At 44.1% G+C, this 13,337-nt stretch overlaps 2 protein-coding genes across 2 annotated transcripts; both read right to left on the bottom strand.

The window, feature by feature from the left end:
• Nucleotides 1-1,342: 1,342 nt before the first annotated feature.
• LOC121300195 (galanin receptor 2b-like) lies at nucleotides 1,343-2,341 on the bottom strand. The gene has a single exon (XM_041228692.1). The coding sequence runs from the start codon at nucleotides 2,339-2,341 to the stop codon at nucleotides 1,343-1,345; it is 999 nt and encodes a 332-aa protein (XP_041084626.1).
• A 4,892-nt stretch (nucleotides 2,342-7,233) lies between these two features.
• LOC121300048 (mitochondrial import inner membrane translocase subunit Tim17-A) lies at nucleotides 7,234-11,983 on the bottom strand. The gene is made up of 6 exons (XM_041228403.1): nucleotides 11,880-11,983; nucleotides 10,748-10,847; nucleotides 10,377-10,440; nucleotides 9,397-9,525; nucleotides 8,669-8,779; nucleotides 7,234-7,968 (listed from the first exon to the last, which is right to left on the bottom strand). Exons 1-6 carry the CDS (start codon nucleotides 11,903-11,905, stop codon nucleotides 7,901-7,903), a joined length of 498 nt encoding a protein of 165 aa, XP_041084337.1. The 5' UTR covers nucleotides 11,906-11,983; the 3' UTR covers nucleotides 7,234-7,900.
• Between the last annotated feature and the right edge of the window lie 1,354 nt (nucleotides 11,984-13,337).

Raw genomic sequence — 13,337 nt, 5'->3', positions numbered from 1 at the left:
GTTGTTTGCAGTGTGAGTGTGTGCATTTCTCTTTCCTTTAGTAAAGGTTAGCTGGTAAATGCTTGGGCAGTAATTTGTTTATTTCAGCGAGTGAATTAAACTAAATGTAGTAACACCTCTGTGTGTGTGTGTGTGTGTGTGTGTGGGCAGCACTGGGCTCAAATCAATATGGATATAACGATGCGTTTAATATCTTTGGTTTGTTTTCCTCAATGTTTGCTCTTTTCAGGTCATGCGTTAAGAGGGTGTATTCTGTGTTTTTCACTTCTGGAGACTCGGGTTCAAATCCAGCTTGAGTCAAAAGTGAAATGAGTTTCGGAGATAAAGCCTAACGCCCTTACTGGAGATTATTCACTAAAATCAATATAACTTATAATAACAAAGTAACGTCAATTTAGAAAATGACAAGATTTAAATGCGATGTATTTATTATAATCTGAATTGGACTTGCACATTTATTATCATATTTACTGAACAATTTAAGGTTGTGTGTGTGTGTGTGTGTGTGTGTGTGTGTGTGTGTGATTAGAATAATCAAGTTTTCCTGAAGACACTTTGAATAATGTTATTGGAAGTTGGAAGAAGACTTTTTGGAATTCCAGATATTTTATAAAAAGATTATCAGCCAGTTAAGTGTTTCCTTCCTTTTAAAAAGCAGAGTTTAATTCTGCGACACCCTTCGTGTATAATGCTGTTAAATGATGCTGCTTATTGTACAGTATTAATTGTATTGAAGTCTGTCGGTTTTTCTACAGAGCTGGAATGGAATTTCTGTTGGACTATTTCCAATAAAATATTTTGTAAATATTCACGTTGCGGTTATGTGAATGTATCGAGCTACCGGATATCCCGGGAAAACAATTGGGTTTGTCCCGCATTCCAGTCTTCATTTTTTTAAATTGTTAAATGGCTTTTCTACTTGTAGTCACTTTTATTGACGCACAAAACTGTAGCCGTGTGCAAGTCGACAGCGCAGTGATGTATTCTGTAAAACAAAGAAGCATGCAGATCCCTTCTTTAATAATTCTGATTGTATGTGTTTAATAATGTATTTTCGGTTTGACTCCCTGACTTATTAATGTATTTATTTTGTATCCTGGAAGTGCCACCAGCGAAGTTTAGCCTTTTTCAATTCGTCCCTGCTTGTGTGATGAACACAGCCGTTTTTAAAACTGATTATTTATTTATAAATCTCCACTGTGTTTATTATTATTATTATTATTATTATTATTTTATAATGTTTCAGAGTTGCTACAGCTTCAACGAATTGAAAAAAAAAAAAAAAAAGAAGTCGCGGTTTTTCACTCTGGAAATCTGGCAACCCGATTCCTCAAGTAGCCTTTCACAGTTTTGACGTCGCGTCGCAATGGGATTTTTGGAGAGGCGGCGGTGTTCGTCCGCAGCACCTTCTGAGCGCTCTTTTAAGAGCCCGCTTGTACTGGTCAGAGCACGAGAAAAAAATGATGGGGTTCACACAGGTGTTTGCATACGAAAGTAGCACGGCCAGGTCGATGATGAGAGACGAAGAGGAGTGAGACAGCCGCTGAGATGTCAAACAAAACATAATCGCCCAGCACGGGACCCACATGACCACAAAAACCACCAGGACTGTTATAATGGTAACGGTGGCGTTTCTGTTCATCTGGAGGTTCGCATTGGCTGCCACCGCCTCTCGGTGCCAGAGCGAGAAGATGACCTTGGTGTACAGGACGATCATGAGCAGCATAGGTGGGAAAAAGCAGATGCCGCCTATTAAAGTTAACAGAAGTGAGCCCTGGCGCGCATCCATGGTGTTTACGCAGGTCTCTGCACCGTCTCTCTCGACTAATTTGTTGTACATCCACGACGGGATGCTTATAACGAACGCCGCCCCCCAAATGAGAATCATTACAAAGCCGTGTCTCTGCCTGAGGGCCAGCGCACGCATGGGGTACACCACAGAGATGAAGCGGAGGACGGCGATGGCCACCATGCTGTAGAAGCTGCTGAATATGGTGAGGGTGCTGAGCGCTGAATGGGAGACGCACACCGCCGCGCCCCAACGCCAGCCCTCGAAGACCTTCTTGAAAAACGCCACGGGGATATTGTACAGGAGAAGGAAGAGGTCCGACACCGTGATATTAATGACGAACATGTTGGTCAGATGGTTGATGGGGCCGAGACGCCCCCTCTTGCTGTCTATCAGAACCAGGAGGAGCAGCAGGTTTCCCGTCGTGCCCACGAACACAATGAGCGCCAGGAGGGTGGACACGGTGTACTTGGTGTAGCCTTCGACACTGCTGGAAGGGGGCAGCCCGGAGGACCCGTTGAGTGGCCAGGCGCTGTGTGAAACGTTCTCCATTCAGAAATCTGCAATGAAACGCCGCGAGAGAGATTGAAATTACTATCGCTTTCTCCAGTGCGTTTTCCAGGATTGCACCACAAGCAGAAGCTACAGCGAACGTGTCCTCATTCACATAATGACTTTTTATTAATAATTAGTGAAATACATTCAGGTGTTTTTTTTTTTTTTCAGCTGCTGTTCGCTTCTAAAACTAGAATTCGGTTTTATGAATATCAAACTCGATTGTATTGAAAATATTTGTATAGTCTGCTTTAATTAATTAAGCAAAGACTAGATTTGTTTGTTTGTTTTTATTTGAGTTTTAAGACGATCAACCAGAAAGTTCTTCAAAATACACTTAAAAAAAGATGAAATAATGTAAAAGTTCTGTCTATAAAATACAACTCTATCTATCTATCTATCTATCTATCTATCTATCTATCTATCTATCTATCTATCTATCTATCTATCTATCTATCTATCTATCTATCTAGTCAATTACCTGTAGTAGCTGAATATTCACAATGGCAAAGTCCAGTCCTGAGCCCTTTGGTGTTCTTGCTCAGCCCATGCAGTACCTCACCTCTGCTGTAGTGTCCGATCAGCTTCTACCTGATCCCTGTTGGTGCTGGTGGGCGCTCAGCACTGGCACAGCTTTATAACACCTGCACATGCAGGTGAGGTCACTGTCAGGGGAGGGAGTGCTGCGTGCCCTTCTGCGCACTGAGTGACAAACAGGTGTGATACAGCACAGCATGGTAAAGCCTAGGCGAGCATTGGAAAGCACAGAGTAGTGTGGCAATGCATCTTACAAAACAAATCATGGGAAACTAACCCCTACAAAAGAGTCCCATAGTAAAAACATCCCAAAGTTTAATAAGGCATGGTGAAGCACTGTAAACACAGAGAGGTCTGGTAAAGCATAGGGAAGCATTGTAAAGCACAGAGAGGTCTGGTAAAGCATAGGTAAGCATTGTAAAGCACAGAGAGGTCTGGTAAAGCATAGGCAAGCATTGTAAAACATAGAGAGGTATGGTAAAGCAGAGGAAAGCACAGAGAGGTCTGGTAAAGCAGAGGGAAGCATTGTAAAGCATCAAGATGTGTGGTAAAGCATAGGGAAGCATTGTAAAGCACAGAGAGGTGTGGTAAAGCATAGGGAAGCATTGTAAAGCACAGAGAGGTGTGGTTAAGCATATTTTAAAATATGTTAAATTGTGGTAAATGCGTAATATTAGCATGGGAAAAGCAGAGGACAGCTGCAAGACTTCTGTCCATGTTTAGGGTCGCGTTTAAAGGACAATGGGCCATCTTCACAAGTCACAATATCTTTTAATAAGCCTCGGTTTGTTTGTTTGTTTGTTTTGTTTGGTTTTTTTGTTTTTTTTTTCGCCCCCAAGCATTTTTTTTCTGTATAAATTAAAGTTATCAGGTTTGAACCAGCAGTGGGCTTTAGAGAATACAGTTTTTAAGGCAACCATTTCCAAAATATGGAATACTGTATTGAAAATATAGAGTGTTACACTTGAGAAAGCATAGGGGGGACACGCTGCAAAACGACCATGAGAATGTACTGTGAGAAACCTTTAAAAAGTCGATAAATATTTATTGCTGTTTGTGTTAATAAAAAGTCCGTTAAAAATGAAATTAGGGAAGGAAGACTTTCTTTATAAGTTTGTAAAAATAATATTCCTATATTATCTCCTAAAAATTCTTAACCGGGTTAAGAATTTGACACTCGTCATTTCTAAAAAACCCTCCCTTCAGAAAATCCAGCTGTGAGAAGGAGTCTTTCCAGAAGCAGGGTCCGAAGCAGTTTCACTGCGCGCCCTCACAGCACACGGAACCGTGAATAGAACTCCGCTCAGCTCTGCCCGGCCGGCTGACAGGATCCAAGACAGCGGCTGTACCGGCTCCAGCGGCTTCGGAACCGCGACCCGGTTTATCCAGAGACTCGTTAAATACTGTGTCCGATTTGAACAGGTATGATAACCAACCCTAATTATCAAGGACAGGCAGGCAACAACGGAGCTGGAACATGACTCGTCTTGCCTTTTGTGTACAAAGACAGCATCCTGAGAGGCACTCGTTAGTGGAAACGGACAACAAGCAGACCGCTAATTAGCTTGCCAGCTGGACCGTCGGGCATATTAGAGTTCCAATAATTAAAAGGCAAACTCTTTTTAATTACAATGAATAACGGGGTTTGGTAGTGCTATATTATTATTATTATTATTATTATTATTATTATTATTATTATTATAGTGATGAAAGTGTAGGATATTAACATCCTTTAAAAAGGCAATCACACTCTTCCAAGTGGATTCAAGAACGCTATTCTCACGAGGGACAGACGCAAAGAAATTGCCGTGTATGAAAATGGTTTTTGGTTTTTTTGTTTTTTTTTTCAATAAAGATATTAAGTTTTTCAGTTAAATGAAAACAGAAATATTTGCTTGATGTCAAAATTGATCTCTGATAAAGCAGGCCGTTGTTGCGCTGAATGAAACGCGTTATTTATTGAAATATTCTTCACGGATTACCGTTGCTTTCCATGCGCACGGAGTTATTTTTTTTGTTTTGTTTTGTTTTTTGTTTTTTTTTTTAATTACCTGTCGTTTGTTTTGTCGCATTTCCAATGACAGCCTCTTGATGAAACAAACCCCAGAGGAATTCAGCACAGTGCGTTAATTATGCCGCTTGGGCATCAGTAACACGTCACCGCTGTAACAGAATACAGAATAGCATAGAATAACACTCGGCGTTTAATCACCATTCGGTGAGACACATTTATGCAAAAAAACAAAACAAAAAGTGATTTACAGGCTGACCGGTGAACGGACAGACCAGCCCAGAATCTCCCAATAACTGAAAATAATCTATACAACAAAGGGAGAAGGTAACTGTTCTCCAGAAATAGCTAGGCTCTCAAACTTTCAAAACAGTTTAGAACCAATTCTCAAAACGAAAGCTAACCAAAGGTTGATACGAAGTTCCGTGACAAAGATAAGCGCTTCTCGAGATATTCGGGGGTTTATCAAATAGATATTTTGGATTTAATCCACAGCGGGGTGCTGATGACGGGGATACACTGCCCTCTAGCGGTGCGCCACCGCAATAACGCTGTTGTATTGACCCATGAATGGCGTTGTTGTTTTGCATTGTGCAAGAACACACACAGCAGCTTAAAACATTAAACATTATTTATGAGACAAATACATTTTTTATAATTGGCAAAGCAATCGTGCCTTTCATTTTCAACGTGGTTTAAAAAAATAAAGTGGACTTGATTGTTTTTATTATTTATACAGAATAAAAACAGGAGACTATGCATGAGGAGAGAGCGATATAAAAGCGTCACACTGACTGTGCATTTTCGCATGTGCACTACAGCACACATTCTCTCATTGCCAAAGGGCAGCTGCACTTGTGAAAATGGAGAACTCGGACCTAGCGCTTCATTCCGATAACGCGGGGGACGTGGCCACAGCCTCTACTTTCCGTCAGTTCCAGATCCGACACTTTCACCTCGATCTGGACGTGGATTTCGACAAGAAAAACGTCTCCGGGAGAGAGAGGCTGCATTTGAGATGCATGCGGGACTCCCAGGAGCTGGTCCTGGACGTACACCCCACTCTGTTAGTGGAGGCGGTGTCTTATTCGCCGGGTAAAGCCGGTAACACAGACTCGATCAAAATCGAGCATGAAACGCGGAGTTTTACGCGCTACGGGAGCGCGCTGGTTTTGGCATTCCCTGCACGGTGGACGAGTTCCGAGTAGACATTGAGTATGCTGCAACTGACGGGCCGGGGGCAAGACTGACGTTTTCAAATTTGTGTTGTGTCTATTGTGCATGAATTGCAGTTCTGCGCAGCGCTACAGTGCCTACACTCCGTACCGCTGCACGCAAACGCAGCGCTCATTCAACACAACGGTGCAGAATATTCAAAACCCGGTTTCAACAACGAGAAGCGAAACCGAAAGAAAAATACATTGTATACGAATGAATAGAGCGTGACCCATTGCAAACCCTACCCTGCGATACAGCGTGTGAGAGAGACGCCTTAACATGCAGGCAAGGGGTTACCCGAGCGACTGCTGTGGGTCTCCTATAAAAAGAACAGCAACCTTGACATCAATAGAGCTGTTTAATAATTAGCTGTAAGCGCTTGTTGTTGATATCCCCGGTGCTCAACGGGACCCTGGTCACTTTTTACATCCCTTCCTCCACAGGCATCGCTTTTCTCTAATAAAACATTGAGTCGCATTTGTCTTGGTTTTTTTCATTCATTAAGACGCTGGCAGCGTCAGGATAACTCAGCTTCTATGCTTTGCTAACAGAAGCAGGCAAGTTCTCCTATTGGTTTGTTTTCAGAGAGCCTGCTCAAATTAACATTAGCCAGCCCCAGACTGGCGTCTGCACAACTTCCATGAGTTAAAATGGCACTAGAACGATAGTGTTAATATACCATGCACACTTACACAATCAACATTCAACCTGTTCCAGATTTTGTTATCTATCCACTATCCAAGCACTACCGAAACAAACGGGTAAGAGACCACGATGGTTTTGTTAGACTGCATCTTTTTATATGACTCTTAGAACCCTATCATGCATGTAGTGCCCTAAAGTTACAGAGATGAACACACACATGAAAAGATTACAAGTATTTCCACACTCACACGCATAGGCACGACCCTTGCTCCAGTGTGACGTGCAATTCCAGACTGCGTATATTTGCAGTGAGGTTAGCAGCACACTTTGAAGTCCCCGGTTTGCACACATGCTGCATTTCTTCACTCTGCTGAACAATCAGACACGCTTCTCAGTGCAACCCGCTGCAAAATCACATCCTGACATGAAGCTGCCTGCTTTCTGACAGAGCAGCAAAACTCAGTGAGGCAGCAAGACATCAGGGGGCCATCCACCACAAGCTGTTGTTTAATGGGAAAAAAAAAACACCACTACGATTTCTTGCTAGAACAGCAGCAGATGTATAACACAGTTTGCTAACCAACAGATCACAAATAATGTCACAGTGCAGGGGGGAATTATTCATTATCCAAGGCAAGTTTCTCATAGAAGTAAATAATTACTCTCCCCATCCCTTCTTAATTAATTATACTGGCTTATACATGTGTCACAGTCACTCCAAGCAACACACAGTGATACACAGGAACTGGCAAAATCTGGGGTTTACAAACTAAACACAATTTAGCGAAGCCTGTATGTACACTATATTACAAATTCAATAACTATACCAGACTATGTTTTTAAGTTCCTGCTGACAGTGCACACAAACTCATGCCATCAAAGCAACTGAAATGAGATGCAATCCAGTCTAACAAACCACTACTGTACAGACAGCAGCACACCTTCGAAAGAAACACGTTTACCTGCTCAAAACCTACTTTAACACGTGCCACCAAAATATCTGGTTGCATCTGAAATGCTCCTTGGTGCAGTTTGTTTTGTTTGTGTGAAGGTCCTGGGCATCCCAAATGGGTTCCTGATCCAATTTCTAAACTTTTTTTTTTTTTTTTTTGGTATATAAAAACCCTGTTTGAGTTGCAATGTCTTTATTGATACTGCCTGTAGTCACCGAAGGAGGGAGCAGGCATTGGGGCGGGTTCTTCAAACTGCGGACCTGAGGAGACAAGAAACCCAGTCAGAAAAAGATAAAACACACAGAGCATGCAAACTCCACCCTCCAGGAGAGCACAGCAGTGCAGTGCACACACACACAGACACACTGCCAGGTATAACCTCAGCGCACAGAGCATGCAAACTCCACCCTCCAGGAGAGCACAGCAGTGCAGTGCACACACACAGAGACACACTGCCAGGTATAATCTCAGCGCACGCTTGCATGAGAACTGCTTTGTGCTAGCTTTAACCCTAAAACTACCATCTTAAAGTATCATGCACTTGAGGACCGGACGAACACATTTTTCTGAAAGGTCGTTTTCCTAGGCTTTCTATACCTGTGAAGACTCTACACGTTTATCAAAAACTACAGCAGGCATTGTTTGAATTTGTGAAGCTGGGATCGCTGGCCACCCAAGAGCCAGGTCTTAATGGATTGCACATTAATTCCACACAGAGAAGCTTCTGTGGGTTGGGTATAAATATACAGGTATTGCATGTGTGACTAATAGATCACAACACTCTTGATTCATAAAGTTAAAAGTCTTAAAAGTATTTTTTTTTTTTTTAATTAATCAAATCAACAGCAACCTAGCACCTAATAATTTTAAAAAATGTGTCACTGATATAGTGAGGCCTCAGGACTAAACAACTGATCCCTCAGTAGCAGTATTCTACCCCTCTTCCCCAGTGAAACGCACCCGTTGGAAACTGTGCCGAGGCAAATCTGGTTAAGAGAATCCCAGCTCCTTCTATCAATGCCAGCAAAATGCCTCCCATCGCTGCCGAGCCCACCATCGCCACGGCGCCATCTAAGAAAAGAAAAATGAATGAAACAAGCACACACACTCCACACAACCCTGCAACACATGCCATTAACAAACAAGAGCCCAGCCTGCACTAAACCCAAGCAAGACACAACGCCCTGCTCTTCACATGCAGCCCAGCTGCACTCTCTGAGGTTAGCGCTACGCATTTCACTGATGTGTTATTGAAACTGATCCACTATTACACAGCAGAACCGGATTTTTACATCATTCAAAAACATAGCGGACCACAGGGATGACAATACGACTCCTGCTGCATAGCAGTGTCACCCGCTCCAGGTTTTAATACAAACCCCAGTGCGTAGATTACAAGCTCAGGTGCGTCTTATTAAGCTCATAGTAAAACCAGGAGTGGATGGAGCTGCTATGCACTGGGAGTCGTATTTCCAGCCCTGGAACATCTGTTTCAATTCTGTGACAGAATAACACTCCCATTGCTTGGGAGATCTCAGACGAGCTGAGCGGTATTTTGTAACTTTGCCAGCCTCCTGGCTGTTGATTTCAGTGTGTGAAGAGCTGCACTGCACGGACTCCCCAGCCCTTGACTTCCTGGCCGCTGTGTGAAATGTGCAGAACGGGTTTGTAAATGCAGGTCTCCTTACTTCTGGCTGCCAGGATGGCTCCGGTCATTGCGCCGCTTGTGATAGAGTTCCAGGGGTCTTCCTTCCCCCTCACTTTGACCAGGCTGCAGTCAATCATAGAGAACAGGCCTCCCCAAACCGCAAAGCTGCCTGGTTACACAGAGAGAAGGACACATGTAGAGAGAGGAGCAAAATATTCCCTCCTTTAATTCAGTTCACCTTGGAAACTTGAGGGGAATTTTAGCATGTGCTATAGCACCACCTAGTGGGCGCATTTTGTAACTGCCGTACTATATATATCTTTTTTCCAGTATAATCTTTTTTGTGACTCACTTCTAGATCAAGTCATCAAGACTTGGTTTAAAATGTTCACGATCCCAAGCATTTTATGCAAATGTGCTGAAAACACACAAAGTGATCTGTAATCCCGGATAACCTAATCTAGACCTCGCACCAGCAGCATCTGAAACAAACTAAACAGGGAACTGCTTTTACAAAACACCCTCCAGAGATTGAAACCAAACATGCACAACTTTTTTTTTTTTTTTGATTATTATAATTTTATTTTTTAATTCAGGGTCCATCCAGCTCCAGCTTTAAGTAAAATCTTTTGCGTTTTCTCTCGGCCACCCCCCACGTGCACAGAAAGGAGGTGAAAGGTCACGTGGCCACCGTCAGGCACACTGCACGCACCTACCCTGTCCTCAAAGCAGGAGCCACAGAGTGAATGACCCCCCAATCTTCACTGAAATAACACCCCAAATACCCCTCCAGCAGCCCACTCCCAGCCCGATCTCTAACAGATAACTGATCTCCGTTTCTAGCCTTGATGTCACGCTAAAGTCCTTGATCTGTTTTTGAAAGGGGGGGTGGGAGGCGCATTTCTATACAGGCGCATATCTATACAGCTCTTTCTAAGCAGGTCACAAGAGAACATTCAATCTAGTGTGATTGGTCCCAACCCAGATAAAAGCTTCCAGCGATGCAGAACAGGCTCTTACCTCCTAGCACGGGGGCCCGCGTTGTGATGGCCGTCATGCTTCCTCGCAGCCTGTGGTTCATTCCCTGATAAAAACAACAACAACAGACAACGTCACGAGAGTCATGGGATGTGCTCTTGAGCCAGACAGACAAGAGGCGAGCGGATAAACAACTAAACATCAAGGCTGGGTTTTAAATGTTTGTGAACAGTTCCGATTAGCTGGCACGTTGCTGGAGCGACTTGTCCGATGGACACTCTGGCAGATGCACGTCACTGCCCCAGTCTGTACCTGGAGCTCGGTGCCGTCTCTTTATTACCTAGTAAACGCCCTCCTGCTAGGATTGCAGGGCTCCAGTCCCCTCCTTGCACAGTTGAGCCATTGAAACTTACAGCTGGTGAATTCCGAAATCCCTTGACGGCCTGGAAGATGCCACCACCGATGAGGCCCATGGTGAAGGCTCCTCCACAGTCATCCACAATCCTCCAGGGGCTGCAGACAAGCACAACACATGGGCAGGGCTGGAAACAAGACTCCTGCTGCACAGCAGCCACACCCGCTCCAGCTTTTACTGCGAGCCTGATCAGCCCCAGCGTTTACTGCAGGAAACAGGCTCCGGTGTGTCTTACTAAAGCCAGGAGTGGAGCAACCTGCTATGCAGCAGGAACACAGACAAGACTGAAAACTATTAGTCAACACATTATACCGCTAAAAAAAAAAGCCTTTATACAAAGGGTTAAATGAATTAGTGAATGTATATTGCACTTCCTAGAACACACTAGGTTAAAAGTGAGGACACATATTGAATGAAACGACACTCGTTGGCTCTTGTGCTGTATTGGGGTGTTTTTTTAAATTAGAATCACAGCGTATTGTTGAATCTTATTTTATTTTTTGTCGGTTGAACGTGTAACACGTTTATCTCAGCACTGGTTTTTATTAAACTGTCCCGCCACGACACTGTGGTAACATCTGTCAAAGACGGCTACATGCGTGCCTCATGAAAACACTGCAGACTCGCTGCACATCCACACCGACCGCGTTTTATAACGCTCCCGTTTTTAGAAAGGGCGCACAGTTAAGCTTTGTAAAGCAGCCAGCAGCTGTGTGAAGCGTCTCTACAGTGTGCATGTCGGCTACACCGGCATCACCGGATCTGCGTGTCCGTGGAGTCGCCAGGCCAGAGACTCTGCTGGCGTTTCGGTTCTCTTTTTTTAATCTGTCAGAGTGCGGATCGCCCCTCTGTTTTTCCAGACCCGCGTTTCTCACTGCAAGCAGTGCTTTGTGCAGTCTGGACGAATGCAATGTTGTGATCGGTGTTAAGCAAGGTCACAGAGGACTGCGCTGTGTTTCCAAGGGCACAGTCCGCCAGTCTCACACTGCAACGCCGACCCCTCGGGCTTCAGCGAGGGCGCTCACTAACGACCCTCCCCTCACCGTGAAGCTAACACAAGCTCGCTTTAATAACGATACGAGCAGCCTGTTCAGTCAAACAAGATAATTAAAAAAAAAAAACCAGCTTACCAAGGTTCCCGTGCGTACTCCTCCATTTCTCTCTCTCAGGCCGGAAAGAACTGCAGGGGCTGACGTCACACACAGTGACGTCGTTGCACGGCACTTGCTTCAATGCGGCTGCGTGCGAACTGGACTGACTGTGCAAAATAACATTGTGTTTTTCTATTGAAAACTTGTTTATTTTTTTATTTTTTCTTGCTGTTGTTTTTTTCTGACTCCACCTGGGTGATGCATGTTACAACACAGAGGAGAAACACATTTGAACTCTTGTGTTTGCCTAACTATAGTGTCACTCATTATAATGATATGAGTTAAAATACTATCTTATAATATACTGTGCTATGCAATGCAGGTTTCCCCCCCTGTAACATTACATTTTTAGTATTCTGCAATCTTTGAGTAAAAGGATGCACATTTTGCATTGCAGGAAAACAGCTGATGAAGCGAGACCTGTACTGTTTGTCTGTGAACAGTAGGGGGCGGTCTTGTCGGGTTTATGCACTGGTAGTGGAAAATTGGTTACACGGCTGGAATGAAATTTCTCCCACTTAATTTGCAGCCACTCGTCAGTTAGAAAAGAAAAGAGTGGGCAGTGTAGAAAAACTTCTTAAAAAATAAAAAAAAAGCAGCCCCGCCTCTCCACACACAGTTTCACAACCGCAGACAACATTATTACATTATTATCTGCTACCTCTCTGCTGAAGCCAGCAAGCCCTTGCACTGCCGTTCGCTATGCGGGTTTTGAAAGCCACGCGTATCAGAACAGACCTGTCTTCTCGTCTCCAATCTCAGCAGACAGTCTGAACCCGCATTCCAGTTCACGAAACCTGGGACCTGCGTGCTAGTAGCGTGTACTGTAAACATCACCTCCCCTAAACCCAGTGAAACCCCTTGTAAGGGTACGCAGCCTCATAGAAACAGACACTTCATGACATCATTTACACACACTCCCTTGAGAACTCCCTGCTCTGTGCTGTTGATTCCTGTGTGCTGTCCCGTTAAGCAGTGATGCGCGGTGAATGCGAGGAATGAGCAGCTTTGCAGTGAATGAATTAGCAGCCGTTCAGGGGAGTGTTTGGTAGCTCCGTCTTGTTTAAACTTTAAGATAAACACAGAGCCTCGGTTTAATACCCCGGGGCTGGAAACTCATCAGGAGGAAGGTGGTGTGATGTAAGGTTGCTAATGCAGCATGACCTCCTCATGAAACACTGTGACACTTCACTGAGCATCCGTACAGGGATACAGCACAGAGAACAGCTCTTCAGAAGCATTTCAGAGTCCCTTCAGATTCGAAGCCACTTAACGGCTTGGGACTTGGTTTCAGGAGGCACGGTTTCAGGCTGCTGCACGGCACACCAGGCAGGGAGACTTGGGGTTTGATACAGCAACTCAAACTAGGCCTCCCGGTCCAATGTAGGCTGGTTCAGTCTGGCTTCATATCCCCCCCAGGAATAAAAACAAGGAAAG

Source organism: Polyodon spathula, chromosome 25 (genome assembly GCF_017654505.1).
Source record: "Polyodon spathula isolate WHYD16114869_AA chromosome 25, ASM1765450v1, whole genome shotgun sequence".
Taxonomy (NCBI): domain Eukaryota; kingdom Metazoa; phylum Chordata; class Actinopteri; order Acipenseriformes; family Polyodontidae; genus Polyodon; species Polyodon spathula.
Note: the sequence above shows the minus strand (reverse complement) of the source record. Positions and strands in the feature narration are given on the sequence as shown.

Bases quoted from the DNA above. Each gene is read 5' to 3' on its own strand.
- LOC121300048 (XM_041228403.1), bottom strand. From the start codon at position 11,905: ATGGAGGAGTACGCACGGGAACCTTG. The intron at 9,526-10,376 runs GTAAGAGCCTGT...CTGTGTAACCAG, and splicing joins GCGGGCCCCCGTGCTAGGAG to GCAGCTTTGCGGTTTGGGGA. The intron at 7,969-8,668 runs GTGCGTTTCACT...TTGTCTCCTCAG, and splicing joins CTCGGCACAGTTTCCAACGG to GTCCGCAGTTTGAAGAACCC.
- LOC121300195 (XM_041228692.1), bottom strand. From the start codon at position 2,341: ATGGAGAACGTTTCACACAGCGCCTGGCCACTCAACGGGTCCTCCGGG.